The 19,534-nt window shown below is 44.6% G+C and overlaps 2 protein-coding genes across 2 annotated transcripts; one reads left to right on the top strand and one right to left on the bottom strand.

Annotated features, from left to right (window-relative positions):
- Positions 1 to 558: 558 nt before the first annotated feature.
- Positions 559 to 3,830, top strand: LOC113159994 (non-histone chromosomal protein HMG-14A-like). Its single transcript, XM_026356998.1, has 6 exons — positions 559 to 703; positions 1,663 to 1,695; positions 1,884 to 1,913; positions 2,545 to 2,592; positions 2,707 to 2,826; positions 2,914 to 3,830. Exons 1-6 carry the CDS (start codon positions 689 to 691, stop codon positions 2,959 to 2,961), a joined length of 294 nt encoding a protein of 97 aa, XP_026212783.1. The 5' UTR covers positions 559 to 688; the 3' UTR covers positions 2,962 to 3,830.
- Positions 3,831 to 9,738: 5,908 nt separating this feature from the next.
- Positions 9,739 to 18,550, bottom strand: LOC113160891 (terminal nucleotidyltransferase 5C). The gene is made up of 5 exons (XM_026358354.1): positions 18,422 to 18,550; positions 15,899 to 16,213; positions 15,488 to 15,765; positions 12,501 to 13,009; positions 9,739 to 9,809 (listed from the first exon to the last, which is right to left on the bottom strand). Exons 1-5 carry the CDS (start codon positions 18,434 to 18,436, stop codon positions 9,739 to 9,741), a joined length of 1,188 nt encoding a protein of 395 aa, XP_026214139.1. The 5' UTR covers positions 18,437 to 18,550.
- Between the last annotated feature and the right edge of the window lie 984 nt (positions 18,551 to 19,534).

Here is a 19,534-nt window from a genome sequence, read left to right as displayed (position 1 = left end):
AGACGGGCTTTGTGGGCCCCCTGCAGGCGTCTGGGGTAGACGACGCAAGGCTATTCCCTGAAACGAATTTAGGAAAGCCGACTGGCAAACAAAAAAAAAAAAAAAAAAAAAAAAAATGTGTCGGAGAGGAGTGGGCGCCATATTGGACTCAAACAAGAAGTGAATTTACGGTGCTGTTTCTCCCTGCGGGTCATTGCAGATGTGAGCCCCGGGTTTTTAAAACGAGCCAGCCGGGGATACGCGGCTTTCCAGCGGGGGCATGTTGCCCTCCACCGGGGCCTGTGTAACGGTGCATATGCAGCTTAGCCGTGCGGCCTCCCCTCTCTCACACAGTAATCGAACACACTTGGGGTGAAGGCAAATATGTCCTCGCACTTGCAGTGCTTTCATTCTTGCAGGCTTCCTCCCATCTCCCCTCTGCAAGAAGCCATTCGCGCAGACCCCACAACATCACCGGCTCCGAGAGTCCGAGTGTTCTGCAGCCCCGAATGGCGTCACCTGATTGGCCGAGAGCCTATCAATCATGCCTTTGGCCGCACCCCTCCCCCCATTCAACCACTCGCCTCTCTGTTCCAGTGTGTTTACTACACTGCCGAGCATAAGGGAGACACTCGTCTTCACATGCACTGAACCCACTGAGAAAAACAGTTTGTAGTTGTATTTGTGAGGAAATCTCCAAGAGATCAACATGCCCAAGAGAAAGGTACGTACTCGCAAAAAAACTACAATTATTTGAGGGGGGTAGCAGCTATTAATGCAATGCAAACGATTGTGAAGACATCCCTCTGAGACATTACTTAATTATAACGCAGCGTATAGCCGTTATTTATCTCTGGTAATTTTTGCCTATTATCTAGATATAATATACATTTTTTGTGTGTTAGAATGAATATTTTCCTGTTCGCGTGCGGCTTTAAAAACGCGTTTTCATGTGCGAGCCGCTGTCCTTTGGGGAGTCAGAAGTCTCTTTCGGTCTCCATGCAGTTAAAGCACAAGCAGCAGCCATGCTTTGCAGCTCTTGTCCACCTTCGTCGCCGACCTACCGAGAACAAACGCTTCACTTATCGCCATTTCGCCACCAAACCGGCCAAAAGTGGCGCCAGAAAATGCGCTGGTGCCTCTCCTTTGCATTTTGACCGCGAAAACAAACATTGGCCGTCGCGTTTCGATAAAATTATATATTTTTTCTCTTTGTTCATAGTCCCAAATGGCTGCGGTGGCGCGGGTCCGCCGCCAGGTGGCGCCCGCGAGCCGCCGAGCAGGTCCCTCCCCCTTGTGAGAGACTCCCGCGCCAGCTTTCAAATCCGAGCTCCATGCATTGAATGAGAGAAAGAGATGAGGGAGTGAAGGGGAGACGCAGGGCCCGGGCCCTCGAAATATGGCTCCACAGGCCCACATGGCTGAGCTCTCGCAGCCCACTACCGAGATCAGGCGTTAGCCCTGCATCCCTGGCCTCCAACCTCTTAAATCTACCTGTATTTGAAATAAATTGTTATTTTCACGCCAAACTCAAAAGTTTTTTCAGCACGTCTGTGATCAATCGTAATATGCGCCCAAAGTGTTTAGCAGCGCTTTCCTGTCCGTATAACCGGTAGTTAAACTCTTCACCGGGCTGTTTTGGATTTTTGTGTGTTTTTAACCTGTTATATTTGTGTTTTTCAGGCACAGGGAACAGAAGGAGGAGAAAAGGAGGAGGTAAGACAGGGGCCACGTTAACGAACACTTCATTCATTTGATTAATGTGACGTTTTAAGCATCATGCATATGTGTTTTTAAGGGAATTATGAAAAAAAGTGCTTTAGTGTTGAATTTGAGTGTGTGTTTTCTGTATATACTCGCAGTGTGAATTATAAGGACCCTAATAACTCTCTGTTCTGTTTCAGCCCCAGAGGAGATCAGCCCGGTTATCAGCGGTAAGAAGACACTCATACAGTGTTATTAAGCACATTTACATTACCAAATACAGTTAATTAACATGTTAAACACAGTAGAATCCGTATACGGTTACATATCTGTAACTTAGATGAGATATAAGCTTTTAGAGAAGCAAAAACAAAAACTTAATCACTTTTTAGTTTTCCATATACTTAAATTTGACTTCTTCTAATGTAAAAACTGAAAGAAATGCTATTTTTGCATTACCAAGCCTAAATATTAACTAAAAATATTTAAGCAACACATTCAGGAGAAGCAAAGCTGTCAGAAACACCCTAAAATAACAAAGATGTGGCTGAAGACTTGATTTACGAATGTCTTAGCAAGTTAAAACTGCAGTGCTGCACACATTTGCACGATTCTACATGTAATATTTACTAAATACTAATAAGAATGACCAATTTTATCTTCTAATTGTTAATGTCTTAATCACTTCAAGAAAATATTAATGCCAAACAGCTCCAGACAAAGTCTTTATACACTTAGGAGTTTGATTCCTTGTCACCCATTAAAAAAAAGTAGAGTCAAAGTCCCTTAAAATCATAGTAAACCTACAGAGAAGGCGTTGTGTCTGTTAAGTTGAACCGTTATTTCATTTTCTTTTTGCAGAAACCGGCCCCACCCAAGCCGGAACCAAAGGTCAAGAAGGCAGCAAAGGTGAGATACATTTCCCCTGATCCTCGACGCGCTAGCATCACGAAGCTCGGCAGTGTGGCCCAGGTAGTGTGTGAATATTCAGCTCGCTAACAGTTTGTTCTGTCGCCACCGCAGAAAGAGAAGGCTGTGAACGACAAGAAGGAGGACAAGAAGACCAAGAAGGCGAAGGAGAACGCTGAGGCAGACGCAAACGAGGAAAACCACTCTGAGAATGGAGAGGCCAAGACCAACGAGGTGAGTCGACTGCAGGACGAGTTCATTGTAGACTCACAGATATGAAGGATCAAAAGTTTTGACCTTGGCCTGTCCTTTGTCCCACAGGTGGAGGCAGCCCCTGAGGAGGCCAAGGAGGAAGCCAAGTCCGAGTAGCACCACTGCGCAAGCTTCCTCCTCCTCTACAGTCCCTCCCTCCTCGAACCCCCCAGCCAACCAGCCAGCCCCCCCAAGTGTCTCACATGGTTTCCCTCCAAGGCGTATTGTTAACAGAGGAATATTTTTATCAATGATTTTATAAGTATCCGTACAGATTTTTAGCACAAAAAGCAAAGCTGATTATGGAGCGCCTTGCAGATTTGCAGTGGTCATATCAAGTGTCTGCAAGCAAGATGAACACACTAAAATCTTTTTTAAACGGCATTTCATGATTGTTGAAGGCTTGTTTGGTGTAGGAAGTGTGTCCCTGCCGGATTGGCTACGTTGTGAGTTGTGTATTCCTGTGTTTTTCCTTCTCCCTTCCCAGATCTTCCCCCTTTCGAGTCCCTCCTCTTCTTCTTCCTCCACAGATTTAGACTTTCCTTCCCCTAAAGTTCAGCCTTTATCCATGTTTTATTAACAGTTCAGCCATGTTAATGTGGGTGATTCTTTTAGACCTCTAAATGTGCAGTGAGTTCCCTTTGCATCTGTCTCATGGTCTTGTTTTTTTTTTTTTTTTTTTTTTTTCATTGAAGTCGTGTTTTTAAAAAAAAAAGCGTGTTGAAGCGTGTTGTCCATAAGAAAGAGGAAGATGAACATGTGAAACATTCCGGGAACAGCGATTGCCTCCGACCTGTCTCTTAGACGACCCTGCGTGTAAAACAGCTCCTGCTCCATCCACGCTGTCATGTCAGCTTTTCTAAACACTCTGGTTTTTTTAAAACGATTGAATTTGGAAACCTTCTCTGACAAATGCAGGTGTCTGGTCCCTCTCTTATGTTCTGAAATTCTCTTAATAAAAAGAAGTCCTGGGAATTTTCCTCGAATCAGTGTCTGGAGTTTGTTTCTTAAAGACATGTTTTATAGCACAACACAAGTTGAAACATCTGTATTAACAACACAGTAGTCAAATGGAAAACTTGTAACCATGCATAACAAAACGTGACCAAGTTATGGTTCTTTTTTTGTAGTAATAGCAATAGTCTATCACTTTAAAATTAAAACTGAACGTTGCATAGTAATCTGTGAGAGCTACTCAGCATTTCTGCAAACTAAGATAAATAGTCACATTTAAGGAAAATGTTGACTCCATCTCTAAAGATGCAAGACAAAACAAAACAGACTGTTCTCAATACCTTCACCTAAATGAAAAATGTTTAGGAATTTATTTCATTGTGGACAAATCAAAGAGTGATGCTGCAGGAGGTAGATTGTCCGTACACATTAGCTAATGGTTTTAAACCAACGCGATGTATTCCACTGATCTGGAGCTGCAGCTCTGTTGGGACGTCAGGTCAGCAAAAGGTCAGACACAGCTTGGACTCTAGTCCAAAATCCCCTGACAGTGCATGTGCATTTCACTGTAGTACATTTCCTCCTTCATTCTTGATTCTTAAAAATGATTTGTCTTTATTGTGAATAACTGAAATGCTCAAAGTTGAGATTTTCCAGTCAACAACTGACCAAAGGCATTTTTTTTTTATTCCTGTTTTCTTGGCATCACAAGACAGGAGGAAGTCAGAGCAGGTCTACCCCCTGTCGTCCCAGCCCCCCTGACCTGCATTGTCATGGCCGAGCACCGGGCTCCATTTTGTCGATATCTTGTTGTGTGTGTTGTGTGTGTGTGTGTGTGTGTGTGTGTGTGTGTAGCACGTTGTTTCGCCACTCCCCCGCTAGATGGCAGTATTGTTTCATCTTTGTTCCTGTGAGTGTCGACGAGTTGTGCCCAGGGAGCACTGTAAACTTACCTTACATTTAGTGATGTTAAAAGGCATATTAGAATAACTTTGAATCGCTGAATAATATGTGACAGATCATACATTTAGTCACAAAAAAAGCATTTCAAGCACTCAAAAGTGTCCGGGTTTTCAGCAGATCCCCCATCTCCTCGTTCTTTCATCTCCCTTCACACTTCCTTTTAATCCTCTGTCAGCATCATGTTTTTGATACAGTTACTTTTATATTTCACACCTATTCAACTAGTTCAATTAAGAGCAATTTCACAGAGCCAGCTCTGAACCCGGCGTCGTCTGCATGAGATCTGGAGTTGAAGTGCGTCGATGTGAGGGAAACAAAAAGGAAATATATTATTGATCTGACAGAAAGTTTCTTATCTCAGCCACGGTGGTCTCTTTTCTCTGCACCATCTACTTTCATCTGTGTGGTCCTTGTGATTTTTCTCAGCTCCTACACCTTCATCGATCCACCCATTCATCCTGTCTCCTGTGATCAGCCCTCTGGCTTGTTAATGCCTTTGATACTGAGTTGCACACACACACACACACACACACACACACACGTATGCAAGCAGATATACAACCTTTTCCTGGAGCCCTCTGACATCAAAGAGCTAATTACTCCAATATTTTTTTATCTTTCGTCTGTGTACACTAGCTGCCCAGCCTGCCTGAAATGAATGTTTGTCTGCCTGTTTAACTGCCTGTCTGTCCATCTACCACTCTGTTGTTCATCCTGTGTCTCTTTCCATTGTCTAGTCTGAGCAATAACAAGACACTTGTACCCTAGCTGTGCACAAACCCCCTCATCTTTCTAATGGGTTGTGATATGTTGTCTAAAATAACCCATTTTCCCTTTTTAAACATGTGCGTATCCTACTCGGCCATCCCACGTGTTTCCAGCCCTCGTCTCCTCCCCACACTCATCCATTCACATCCAATGTCCACATCATTCTGATCAAGGTTCTCCTACGCAGGAGTGTGTGAGAGGCTGTGTATGTTTGCACACACCTTCCCATGTGCGTTGGTGTGTGCGGCAGAGATGGGGGGAGGGAGGAAATTCTCTGCGCAAAGTACGAGGATGACCTTTAACAGAGAAGTGATTTAAATGATGTCCTGTCGTCACCAGGGATACCAGTGTGTGAATACGGATGAGCATTTGTTGTGGAAAGAGCGTCACACTTTTGCACATGCTTAGACACGCACACAGTAGCCGAGAGGACAATACGCACAAGATGCCAACAGGTACACGTGCACAATATGTGTGGAAACTGTCCTCCCATCAGACCGGACATTAGTGATGCTGAAAATGAATAGATTCAGCTCAGAGGCAGTGTGCTCCAGTATGCCGCTCTGACAGGATGTTGCTGTCTGACTGTCTTAAATTGTTTGTGTGCCAGGCTGGCTGCACACTATGGGGGTGGGATGTTCAAGAGCGAGTGAATGGGAAGAGGCAGGGTGAGAAGGAGACGAAGAGAAAGTACCGGGAGGTGAGGAAGAAGTGGGGAGGAGGGGAGGAGAAAGTGTGTACGGTAGAAGAGCTGGATGCAGATGGGGATCTATTCTCTCCGCGCGCGCAGACAAGATGGAAATGAGTGGGCGTCTGTGACGTCAATCAGTGTAGACACACACACACACACACACACACACACACACACACACATGCACACACGCAGTGAGACACTCCCCTCCTTTTCCAGTCCCATGCTAATACATGCTTCACTGCAAACAGCAGCGGTGCTACGGATCACAGTCATAAACATCGGCACACACAAACAAACCCCCCCCCCCCACAACATGAGCAAACACACACTCAAACACGCAGATCGGAGCTTCATCACTGACCTGGCTGATGATTTCAGTATCTCGTTTCTGTCAGTCGTACAATAAAAAGAAGAAAACCTCTTTTATGACATAGACAGGGGTAAAAGAATTACTCAGAACCTTTGCTGTAGTAAAAGTATGAACACACCATTTAGGAAAAATACTAGTAAAAGTCCTGAAGGACGGAATCTGTGGTTATACATTACCAATGGTTAGACATTACTTTACTGTATAACCTCATTGTAATATGATTAGTACAGTCTTTCTATTGTTTAAATTTACTATTTTGCTTACTGCTCCTTAACATTAAAACAGTTTTTTAAGAAGGACAATGAAGCTTTTTGAGTTTGCAGTTTTTTAATGTGTCAATAATTTCAGTTTGCTCAGAAATCATATTTGTAGCATGAACCCTAACAGTCAGTAAAGCATTATTCTCTTGTGGGGCAGTTTATAATCTAACAGAGGAGATACGTACAGTGAATGGTGCAGTACAGCTGGGGTAGCTTCCTTAATTGTGGATCAAAGTTCAGGAAGGTTTGCTATTGGCAAACATAACAAATGTGCAGGGCAAAGCACACACAACATGATCTTAATATGAAACATGTACTGTACTTTATACCCATGATCAAAGTAAAGTGAAATCATTTGGTTGAAAGGAACTGGTCATTTCAGGAGCCACTGTCTTTTCTCCCAGGAGCGAGTGAAGCTTCAGGAGCTTTTACTCCACATCCTAGTTTAAGAAAGATGCTTTCTGTTGAAAACAAAATCTCAAGCCCAGGCCAACGCCTACAAGACTTCACTATGACATCACGAGGGTGTGCGCTGGTTTAATGTCAGAAATATAGATTTTTTAAAACATCAATACAGAATTATTCAATACTAGTTTTCTTCAGTGTTGATACACATATACCTGACCCTTTTCTCAACAAGGCGCTGGAATTCTAGCTATTCCTGAAACAGTCTGCTCACTGACATGAGGAGTCTGAGTATGAATTTCCGAAGTAAATTTAATTAAATGTTGTTGTGCCTTCTATAAATGTTGCTTTATTTCTGAGATAGTTATTTGGATAATGGAGGTAAAGATCTAATCGAAAGAGGGAAACTCAACCTGCTGTAGAACACACTCACAGACTACACTTACAGGCTAAATGATGTGAACTCATGGAGTGAATACTAAATACTAAACCGAATAAAATCTTTTCATGAGAAGTAACATTTTATTCTTACTATTTATACTCAGCTTTGTGTCCATTTTTCCATGTGGTAATGTCAAATGTTATTTAATGTAGATATTTGTTATTTATTAAGTGTTTGCATCAAAGTTAGAAATGGCAGTGTTGTGGATGTTGGGGGGCTGTCGGGTTACTTCGAAAGCTTTCAGTCACAGAAAACATTATGCAAATGTTTGAGGCGCAGTAGTACTTCTCAAGATGAATAAAATGGCCTTAAAGAGCAGCATTAAAGTTGTGTAGTTTCAATTAATTGTGAGGTTGTAAGAGGCTTTATCATTATCATATCTGTCACGTGGCAAACCACCATTATGATCCATTGTGCTACATTTAGTTTGCATAATCAACAGGCAGTGTCCTAGATGGACAATGTACATAAGAAAAAGATGGTACAGACTCCATTCAGGAAATATAATAGTCTTAAGCTGCATTCTGTATCAGTGCACAATTTGGATTGATGCAACAGGCGTTAAAGTAATGATGGTACAATTTGAGTCTGAAAGTCGGTAAGTGGAATAACAAATGAATGTGGTTAACAGATTTGACTGTTCAGGTTTTCTGATTCAGGCTCCGTGTACGGCATGTATTTGGCAAGTTCGCCTTTAAGAAATCATCCATCCATGTCACAGAGTCGTGACGACACAGACTTCTATCTAGAGAAATGAAAAACTATTTTTGAAACACTCCTCCCTGCTTTACCAATTTTGCTCTTAAGGATGATTTAGCAGATAAAATAAGAGTGCATCAATTTCAGTGTGGGGGACATGTTTATGAGTGTGTTTCTGATGAGGGGGGATTGGAGGTTTGTGTGTGTGTGTGTGTGTGTAGCCACTCGCCTTGCCAATTGATCTATTTCTTTGAGTAAAATGTTTTTCTTGGCTGTTTTTCATCAAGGTTTTTATCCTCTTCTACCCTCATCTGGAAGAGGACTGAGTCACAGCAGTCAAGGAAGCAGGTGGGTGGGTGCCACAGACGTGGGTGGTACGCATTTAGGGGGATGGAGGGGGGAGTTGTAGTGAATGAAAATTTATGAATGGCAAATACTACATGTCTATTTTATAACCTGATCATCAGTCAGAGAAAGATGACTCAAATTGTTCTGGTTATAGTTAGTAGTGTTTTCTTTTAGCAGGTTTATTTAATGATAGCAACTCCTCTTAAAGGGTTTGATAATGGACAGAAAGTTAGAGAAATTAATTTGGACAATGAGATAAAGGGAGACTGGGGGATTGAAATAAATTGGCTGGCAGCCATAATTATCTGGAGTCAACACGATTCGTCTTTTAAACCTGCTAACACCAACCTGACGCTTTTGTCTTCATTTAGACCGCGCGTGGCCACAAGCTATTCCCATTTTAACTCAGAGGTATAAAAAGTAAGTAGAAAATGTGACCCACACACACAAACCTGTACGATGACACTGAAGAGATGATCACATCAGACATTCAGAGAAATGTATTGTTCAGAGTATATCAGAGAAAGAAAGCAAAGAAAGAGATACAGACAAATGTGTGGGTGATGTTCTCTTTTTGTCCCGGTGAGTTTCAAAATTCGTTTTGAGTTTGTTGAGGGTGGATGGGTGGGCAGGTCATTAGGAAAATTGACGTGCATGCAGCTGTGTGTGTATGTGCATGCTTGTACGTGTGTGTGTGTGTGTGTGTGTGTGTGTGTACCCCTGCTCTGACATCACTGCTGGCGTCACTGCAGCCACCTCACAGTGACTCCCTTGTGACTGAAGGCCTGACAACCTCCCACGCTCTCCCCATCAACTCCCCTGCTCCTTTCGCCTCGTTTTATCCACAGCCTAGCCCCCCCCACACACTCACTTTCTATCCTTTGCTTTGTCTCCCCCTCAACTCTATTTTCTCATCCATCTATCTCTCTTACCACTGTCTCTTTTTATTTCACCCACCTTCTTTCTGTTTTTGTTTTAATCTCTCTCCCCCTCATTTGGTGTGTGGGTCTTCCCTGTCTTCCGTCATGCTCTCTGCATCTACTGTGCTGCCTGTCTCTGTCTCTATGGAAACCCCGAGTGGACAAGAGTGGCTCAGAGGTCTGTGAGACGCTGATACAGACCCTATTAGATCACATGCTCTCTTTCTCTCCCAGTGAGCCACATGTTTGCGCACATAAGTAAAAGCCTATGCTTTTACTTATGTGCGCAAAGCCTATGCATGATAACCCCCCCCCCACACACACACACATATACACACACACACACACACCAATGAGGGAAGCAATGACATAGCTATTGCTCTATTGTTTCAATATACATTTGGTCTCTCAATTACCAGGTGGAGAAGGAGACCACCTGATGCCACCTCTGCACGTGTATTCCCAGTTGAAGACATACACACTCCTTTGCCAGTCTCACACCTCACGAACAATATTCCCCTCACATTTACACATTGATGAGCCCGCGGAGTTGCGTAGACCGTGCGTCATTCAGGTCCAGACACATCTAAAGGACAGGCAATTTGTGATAAGAGGACTCGCACAGGCAGAATTTCACAGCTTTGGGTCGCTCTGCTGGCCACCATCGTGATTTGACGGTCATGCTCAAGTGGATCATTGCAGAGCGGTATCACAAGGAGGATACGTAAGCTGTGGAGCATATCATTTGGGAGAAAAGTGGAATGGGATGAATGAACGGACCAAAGCACAAGAAAGAAAAAAGTGATGCTGGAGTTGAGACTTAAAAAAATAAATTCCTCTCACAGTTGAAGGTTTTCTAAATGTACCCTTTATTTTATCAAAAAATACATGAATAAACTACAACAAAGGACTACATTAAAGAAGACATCAAAACGGGCAGCAATAACAGGGGTCAACAACTGAACACACACCCAAACCAGCCCCCAGGCCCACTCCATTAACACCCCCAGTGCAGTGAGATAAAGACATGCCAATGATGTCTCACATTTAGGCACTTGATTTCCCTACCGAACCATCTTTGGTCATAGTTTCTGTTGCACGACTTTGAACTCAACTCAAACAGGTTTGAAGTGGATTTGAACTTGTTGAGTCTACATGAATTAGAGGATGCTGATTTGTGTTGAGGAGTCACACAAGTTTAAAGGTAATTCCACCATTTTAGACAGATCTGGCAGATCTATCACGGTTCAGGGATGACCCAAAGATGGTTAGAACCTGACCACCTCCTTAGAGTAAACTTTTAGCATTAATAAATCAACACTAGATGGTACAGTACCTCACATGATTACAGAAAAGACTCCACAAGGAAAAGGAATCAAGCACTACATCTTAACACAATTTACCTGAAAACAATGCAGTGTATTTGCACACAATGTACTGTAATCAATACGCTATACAGTCTATTGCAAAGGCATTGTTGTTGGCATTTTTCTGTAGGAACTAATCATTCTGAGGATTATCTTGGAAAGTCTTGCAAAAATAGATACATTTTTATTAAATTAAAAGCCTTTGCTTTGACTTTGGGATGTTATCTATATACTGTATTTAGCTACTCATGCATTGTCATAGTGTATGTTTGTTTGCATGTACGTATGCAGTGTATTTGTGTGTGTGGGTGTGTATTGTGCATGCAGGTGTGTGTTTCGATAAAAGTACTCACTGGTAGACTCGTCCCTTAGTATTTTTTTTTACACCTCATGAGAAAAGGAATAACAAAGTTACATTAAACTGTTTAAGAAGCATAGTAGTCACACAGTATTTGGCAGTGAGAGAACAGTCCTAAAGTATCCATGCACAATATCAACCACAGGCAAGGTCCACATTCTGAACAAACCCATTAAGAACAACACAGTAAGAACATGAAAAGAGTGTACAACAATTCAAGAACCTGGAAGTGTGTTTGTATGGCTATCATTGTGAGGACTAGTGTGAATTTCTAACCATTGGACTGAGGACCTTTTTACAAAGTGAGGACATTTTAGCCGGTGCTCATAACGAGAAGCGTGTTTAAAGAGCAATTTCAGGGTTCAGACTAGGTTTTAAGGTTAGGTGTTGAAATAGGTTTTGGTTAAAGTTTAGGGTGAGGCCCTTAGTTATGATGGTTAGGGTTAGGGTAAGGCAGTATATGTGATAAATTAAAAATTGAAACAGAGTAGATTAGCATGGCCTATATGACAGTAGGGGGCTAGAGAATGAATTATGTCAATGAGTGTCCTCACACTGACTGCCATACAAAAATGTGTGTATGTGTGTGTCTGTGTGTACGTGTGCGCGCACCCATGCATGTGTGTGAATGTCAACAGCACAATTGGTTTCCCAGGGAGACCAAAGGGCTATGACTCATGCAGTGCATACAGCATTTTCTGGAATTTTAACAATATCGGAAGAATTATTATTTTCCCACAAACCCCAGATAATTACATATAATCATGTTAGGACCTTACAGAGTACTGGGTGGGGATGGAGCGGGGGTTACTGTAAAAACCCACTCAACCCCACCCCTGTAGGTCTATTATAGACCAAACAGTTTATCCCTGGTTTATTTTTCCATTTTCAATTTTTTTCAATTTCTATTCTCCAGCTCTTTCTTCATTTCAAGTACCGTCCCCTTGCATCACTATGTGCCTGGGGTAATTAAGTGTGTATTTGTGTGTGTTTTAGACAAGTCCAGTCTGTGTGTGCAGGTGTAGTGGATAAGGTTGGTAAAGCAGAGTTGATCCCCCTTGGGGTATGTAGTAACTGCAATAGCTGGGTTCTCCTAGATAGGGAGCACTGTGCTCTGCAAGGTATGGGGCGGGCTGGTAGAAGCATGTCACATGATCTGTGTTGGGAATAATATTCTGCTCTCCTAGAACCTTCAGTGCCAGCACTGTGATCATGTTCAGTGTCTGACGCCTTTCATGTCCCATTAGACAAACTGTGCTGTCATCTACCACGCGACGCAGTGTCATCAGGTACTGGTACTTGCTTCTCTCCTCACCAATGAAGTGGTTTTTCAAGTAGGACAGGATCTTCCTCTGCTGCTCTTGTACATCAGGGAAATCAATGAAAAATCGCGAGCACATGTAGCGCTCAAGTGTCTTTATCTGAGTTTCGCTGGCTGGTCTGTAGTCCCTGACCAACAGGTTACTGTATTTCAACAAGCCGCCACCTCGAATCTCCTCAGGGTTCCTGGTGGCGATTAAGCGGTAACGCAGGTGGTCCATGGCTGCCTCAAAGTCACCATACATGCTCTCTGCTAGGACCTCAACATCAGGCACTGAGCCAGATGCTCGAGGAGCACTGCACTGTTCGGGCATGTCTGCAGTTACCTTAGGGGCCTCTTTGTTCTCAGGCACGGAGCTGGATGCCTCATCAGCTCTTGGAGGGGCAGATTCCCCTGGGCCCCCAGACTGAGAGTGAGGCAGTGCATGTGAAGTGGAGCTAGGGATTGTGATTGGAAAAGAGACAGGCTCTGCAACCAGAGGCAACGATGAGATATAATCTTGTTCGTTTTTATCCTCTAACTGTAGGAGAGGAACTCCTGGCTGAGCAGAGGACTCTTTAATCTGTTCCTCGCTGTCTGTGTTCAGTATCAAAGGCTCCATGTCTGAAGATACCTGAGGTACAAGCCCTTCTGACTCCACTGGTGTAGTGAGGCAGAGGAGAGGGGGGCTGAGGCAGGGAGAAGGGGGGGTAAGACAGAGTGGAGGAGGGCTGAGGCTAAGCATAGGTGGGGTGAGGTAAGGAGGTGAGCTGAGACAAGATGAGGTAGGGCTGAAACTAAGGGGTGGAGAGCTAAAGCTTGTAGTAGGGCTGATAGAGCTCAGCATCGAAGATGCTAGGCAGTGAGAGGGAGGGGTGAGACATGGGGGAGGGCTGAGGCTGGGGGGTGAGGGAGTGAAGCAGGGAGGGGAAAGACTGAGTAAAGGAGGGGTGAGACAGGAAACAGGAGGAGTAACACAGTGTGAAGAGGAGGGGGAAGTAAGTGTTGTCTCTTGTGGGCTGTTGTTTGCCTGATTTGAGTTCATCTTTTTGGTCCTTGGTTCTCTGCGTTCATCTTCATCACTGAGCTCAACTTGTGAGGTATGTACAGGTTCTTGGATGTTTGAGCTCGATGTGCCAGTTTGTGAAATTAATGTATCCACTGAGTTTAGAGACTCTGATTGTTTTGGTGGAGAGACAAGTTCCCTAGAGGGGGACTGGCTTGACTGTGTTGATGGGGTCTCTTTTAGGCTCTGAACACTTGTCTGACATGAACCCTGTGTGATTAGCTGAGAGGAGGACAGCTCTTGAGGTAAAACAGACATGGGATCAATAGCAGAGTTGGAGTCTATGTCGGGGTCTGCATTTAGAGTTGAGGTAAGGTCTAGGTTACTGGAAATGCTGGGTACAGGCTGTGGGCTTGTTTTAGGCAGGATATTGACTGTTGGGGTAGTCAGAGGGTCTGGACTGGGAGCTGCTGGCTTTGGGGCTATCTCAGGTTCAGGGATAGGACAAGGGTTTGGATCTACACAGGGCGCCATGGCAGGTTCGCTTTCAGAGACAGGACTGGGGGGAACCTTCCTGCACATCCTGCGGGGGGGCTTGGGAGAGGAGTGTTTGAGCACCACCATGTGAGCTAGTCTATCTGAGGCTTTACAAGAGGAAGGAGAGGAGGTCTTTTTGTCAGAAACAAGGCCAGGTGGTGCAGGTAAAATATCCTGAGTATGTGGAGGGCTGACGGCATCAGGTGTGATAGATGAATTTTCTGAGTTATCTGTGTGTAGTGTGCTGTGAGTCTCCTGCGTATCCTGCGTGCCACCAGGCTGTATGTTGTGAAGTGTAGGAGACAGCGTAGAGGTGGAGCAGGAACAGTTAATACCCTGTGTGTTTTCTATGTTTTTTGCTTCTGGTGCTAAAACCTCATCTGTCATTTCACTTATTTCCATGTCACTGTTCCTCTCTGCTTGTGCCTGCTCCTCGGTTACTGTGTCGACATTTCTTTCATCTCCTGACTGTGCCTCTGTCCTAGCATGTGAGGATGTGCTAGTATCTGGATCACACATGTGTTGTGTTTTATCGTCCTCGTTACTTCTCTGATCCTCAGTGCAATATTTAGAGTTGGGTTCATCTGAGATCTCCATACTGTGTGATTCTTCTGCCAGCTGTCGAGGCTCTGTCTGGGTTTCGTTTGAGGCTTCTGGCGATTCCGACTGTTCCATCTGCTCTGCGAGTTCTTTTTCTTCATTACCGGGATCTGTGTGGTTAGACAGTTCGTTCTGGATTTCCTCGCTATTTGAAAGTACCGTTTGATGGCCGTCACAGGACTGGCTTTGCTCTAACAGTTCTAACTTCACTGAGCATTTCGTCTTGTCCAAGAGCTCTGGCTCATGTCTGAGTTCGATCTGAGTCGGTGGTTCAGCTTCAGGGGGTTGTTTCTTTTCTGACAAAAGGTTTAGAGATGTCTGGTCAGAAAAGTCACTCTCATCTGAGTTTTCTCTGAGTGTCTCTGACACTTCTTTTAGCCCTGCAGGTGTTTTTTCTTGTTTGTCTGTTTCCACTGCGGATTGTTTTGTCTGCGTTGAATGTTCAGTTTGTTGTGAGAGGTCTGTTTGTGACTCTTTTTCATGCACCTCATCTCTCTGTTGTGTCTTGCTGAAATGAGCCGCTTCTTTGCAGGATAAGTCTCTACCTGTGGAGTTATCTGTTTCTGCCGTATTGACCTGTTTCTGCAGAGAGGGGGTGTCTTCATTTTGATTCTCTGCAACCTGCTCAATAGTTTTATTTTTGTGCTGCGACTCCTCCTGCATGTAGGATTCCAGGAGACGGTCCAGAATGATTTGGAAGGAGTCAACGCTGAACTCAAACTGCCGCCTCAGCGAGCTCACAAATTTGAGCTCAAGGTTTTTGCCGCTGTTGTTTGAAAGGGAGATGAGGCTCCATTTGTCGTGTTCATTGAAGACCTTGACCATTTTCTGGACGTAGGCTTCCTTCATTGTAGCGCTGCTGATCCTCTCCCTGTTGACTCCAGCGGGTAGGCAGTCCAGCAAGCAGCCCAGCACTGACTCTTTGATCACCTGAGAGAAGAACACATCAACAACTTAACAGCTACAACTAATGACTGCAATCTTAGTGCAGTTTTTACTTTTTTTATTGAATTGACTGATTTGATTTCTTTCCTTCTCTAACGAATCAGCACAATGATCATACCTGGAACTCCTCTTGACTGGGCAGCTCCACTCCAAAGATGATGTCCAGGTCCTTATAGCTTGTTCCGTTGTCTCGGACGAGGACGTGGCTGGCCGTGGAGCCGTTTAGACGAACATCTCTTAATACGATTCCCTGATTCTGCAGCCTGGCCCTCACTGCAATGATGATGTCTCGAGGACGCAGCTCCAATGTGGGAAAGTTCCCACGTCCGTGGATTGGGACCACCTCTGACAGAACCTGGTGGAGAACCTCGACCTGCTCAGCATTCAGGCTGTGGAACCGCTGGCTGGATTTGGTTTCAGACATGCTGCTACCCTAAAGGGGGGGGAAGGAGGAAGCAAATGAGACTTCATCGCAATTCCTCAACGAAATGTGCTATGTATTTAACTCTATTGCACTCTCTCACAAACACACACACTCGCTCACACTCATATGCACACTCCATGCCAGTCTGCTGTCTGCAAGTCACAGCTTGGCTGACAGCTTTTCCACAACGCTAATAGAACTGCTGTGTTGACAAACTGACACATGGCACAAACCACATAGATGTGCTTTGCATAAATATATTTTCACCGCTCACTGAGATCACGACATATTAAGAGGAAGCGTATGGATTTTGAAAAATTCTCAAATTACTTACAGTATTTATGTTTGATCTTATATCACATCATTTAGTCTCTTTATTTACACTTTGTCTCAGTCATATACAACATCAGGATCAGGGTGCTGTTATATTGTTCACAAAAACGTGTACTTATGCTCAATTATAGTGCAAGATAATAACAATAATAATAATCCATGTAAAGCCAGACTTATTCTTTATTGATTATTTCCTCCAGAGGAGCAAGGGTTAAACTGAATGAGTCATCACCAGCAGACTGCATTAATCACACCAACGTCACTAATTAAAGACACACATCTGTGTTTGTGTCTGTGTGTGTAGCACATCGTGTGTATACATTACAAACAACGAGACCCACACACATTCATTCACAGGCGTGCGTACAAGGTTTTATGTAACACCTTTCGTAAATTGTAGCACAACTTGGCACAAAGTGAGATTTAATATTGTCAAATTATCGTTTCCATGTGTAATCCTCCTGGCACACTCACACGCAGCCTCTGTGGCCTTGCCTCATCGATCAGTGTGCACAAACTAGACACATGTTTTCAATGAAGCCAAACACTTTTCTAACCAACTCAGTCAGAAGAGTCTCTGTTATGTGACTGCGCGTTTGTGGGCGCAGGCCAGAGTGTTTCAGGGACTGAGTGCTCGTGCTTGAGTGTGCAACTGTGGTTCGTAGCAGCCCATTATGATCTATTGTTTGCTTTAATCAATAGTTGTCACTCAGTGTTACATCTGAATGCAGCTAATTGCTATGATTTTTCAATACTAGTGGGGTAAACATTTGGATACTAATGAGCAGTAATGGGATGCTTTCTGGTAACAGTTTGTCAGACATCAGACATCTTTAACAGCCACAAGCACCCGATTATAGGAAGTGTTTATAACATCCTCTAATCCATGTTGCACATTTTTCAACACAAACAGAACAAAGGCAACCTCCCTAGTCATTACAAACTGTGTGGGTCCAAGGACGCAGAGCTCTTAAAAACTGTTAAGAGATAAGATAAGACGGTCTGTCAGTAACCCAGCTTAAACAAGTTGAAGAAAATAGTAATGATAGAGTAGCTACAGATCTTGGCACTGACCATGCATATAGTGAAACAATGTGTTGAGTAGGCAGACAGGCACTGCGGGACTGTTTTCAAGCTGGCCCCCTGTATCTCCCCCTCCCCTTTCGCACTCTTCTGCAAACTTGCAGCTTGAGTGACTCATCCAGGCGTATCGGCTCAGCTCGCACATAATCTGTGGCCACTGGAAACCCAGCCGATGCCAGGGTCTCATGCACACTGTGCTCTGTAAAGGCAGGGTGTGAGATTCTGTGGAGTGACACACAGGATGTCTATCCTTTTTTGTAAGGCTCTGTCTGGATCTTCTGTATATCTACATACAGGACAGCATGACTGGAGCTGGATTGTGTCCTGTCTGTAGAAAACTCTAGATACATGTGAGATTATTGATCATGTTGAATGAAAAGGCAATAAATAATTGTACTTTGTTACCCTGCAAAATGTAACTACAGTGTCAAGAAAGTGTGTATAGCACCTCTAATACTCAGTCAAACATGTGCTCATATTAAATGTTTTAAAATAAAGAACAAGAGTAGTTTCCCTATAAAATAACCTCAGTTTCACCTCATCACCACCGACTTCTTTCTTTCTTTCTTTTTTTTATTTACTGGAACTGATCCAGAGCTCTGCCGAGTTTCCCTCTGCCCTGCTGGTCTTCACCCTCTAATCACCTAATCACGCACTTACTTACACCTGAGAAGCCAGATGAGCGCAATTAAGTACGTGGCAGGATAAAGGTCAGTGGCTGAGTGCTGGGATTCAAATCACATTAGATGCCCGTGAATGCGCCACGCGGCCACACAACTTTACGGAGCAGGAGCTTCTTACCTGTTGCTGTGGCATCTTTAGGAGCGGCTGGCTCCTGGCTCGGCAGCGAGACTGAACCTTGAGTATCCGCCGAGTGTCAGGTCCGGAGAGTCAGGGTGCGCTGTGCGTGGGTTTGTTTTTCTTCTGGAGTCCGCTGATGATGCCGATCCGTCCCTCGAGAGGCATGTGAGGCTAGGACGAGTGCGCGAGTTCATTCGGGCGCTGTCCGGGAGGCGCGTGGTGCTGAAATGAAGACTGAAACGAGTCCTCGCGCTCTTGTTTTCTCCTCCGGCCGCCCGGAGTGTAACGCAGTTTCCATAGCGACCTGCCGTCATTCAGTTATGACTCCATGGGAGAGAGAGAGAGAGAGAGAGTGCGCGTGCGCGTGCGTGTGTGTGTGACAGTCACAACAACAAGCAGGATGCTGGAGTTAACAGGGGTCCTCTCAGAAAAAACTAAAAGTTATAATATGAGCTACATTCAGCATCAGGGGTGAAGCTTCCTGCTCCTGGTCCTGATGCGGGACTGGCTGTGCGGGCAGTCGGGGCCACGACCCAGCTAACACAAGACACACAGGGCAGTGGGGGGGGGGGGGGGTCCTGCTGGAGGGTTGTTTAGAAAACACTTTTGATTTAACTGTACGCTCAGGTACACACCATCATATCTAGTGCTGTGTCCACAGAGTATCAGCAGATACAGTATGAGTCATCCTTACCCCCCCAACCCTCCAACCGATCCCCCCCACAGCCACATCCCCAGCCAGCCCCCCTCCACTGGATCGGAACCCCCCTTTTCTTTCTTTATGCTCAGCTTCCTGTTTGTCGTCCCCTCTATCCCCCCCCATCCGTGCACAACTGCGGGAAAACAGAGTGAGAGAAAACAAACAGCGAGTGTCTCAGTGGAAAAGGTCACTTTACTCCTTCACCAAAAACAGCGCAAATGACGTCACTGGACGCGCACAAGCCACCGATCCCGGGACGAACCGGGTTATTTTTAGTCTGCAAGGAACTTGTGTGCTCTGGACACGCGCGCCCGGCCACTTCTCCGACGGTCGTGACGTAGGAGGCGCGAGCACGCCGTGCTAAATCGTGACCGTGTGACGTAACCAGAAGTGTCAGCGATTGTCTGCGAAGA

The sequence above is a fragment of the Anabas testudineus genome, chromosome 10, assembly GCF_900324465.2.
Source record: "Anabas testudineus chromosome 10, fAnaTes1.2, whole genome shotgun sequence".
Lineage (NCBI taxonomy): Eukaryota > Metazoa > Chordata > Actinopteri > Anabantiformes > Anabantidae > Anabas > Anabas testudineus.
Note: the sequence above shows the minus strand (reverse complement) of the source record. Positions and strands in the feature narration are given on the sequence as shown.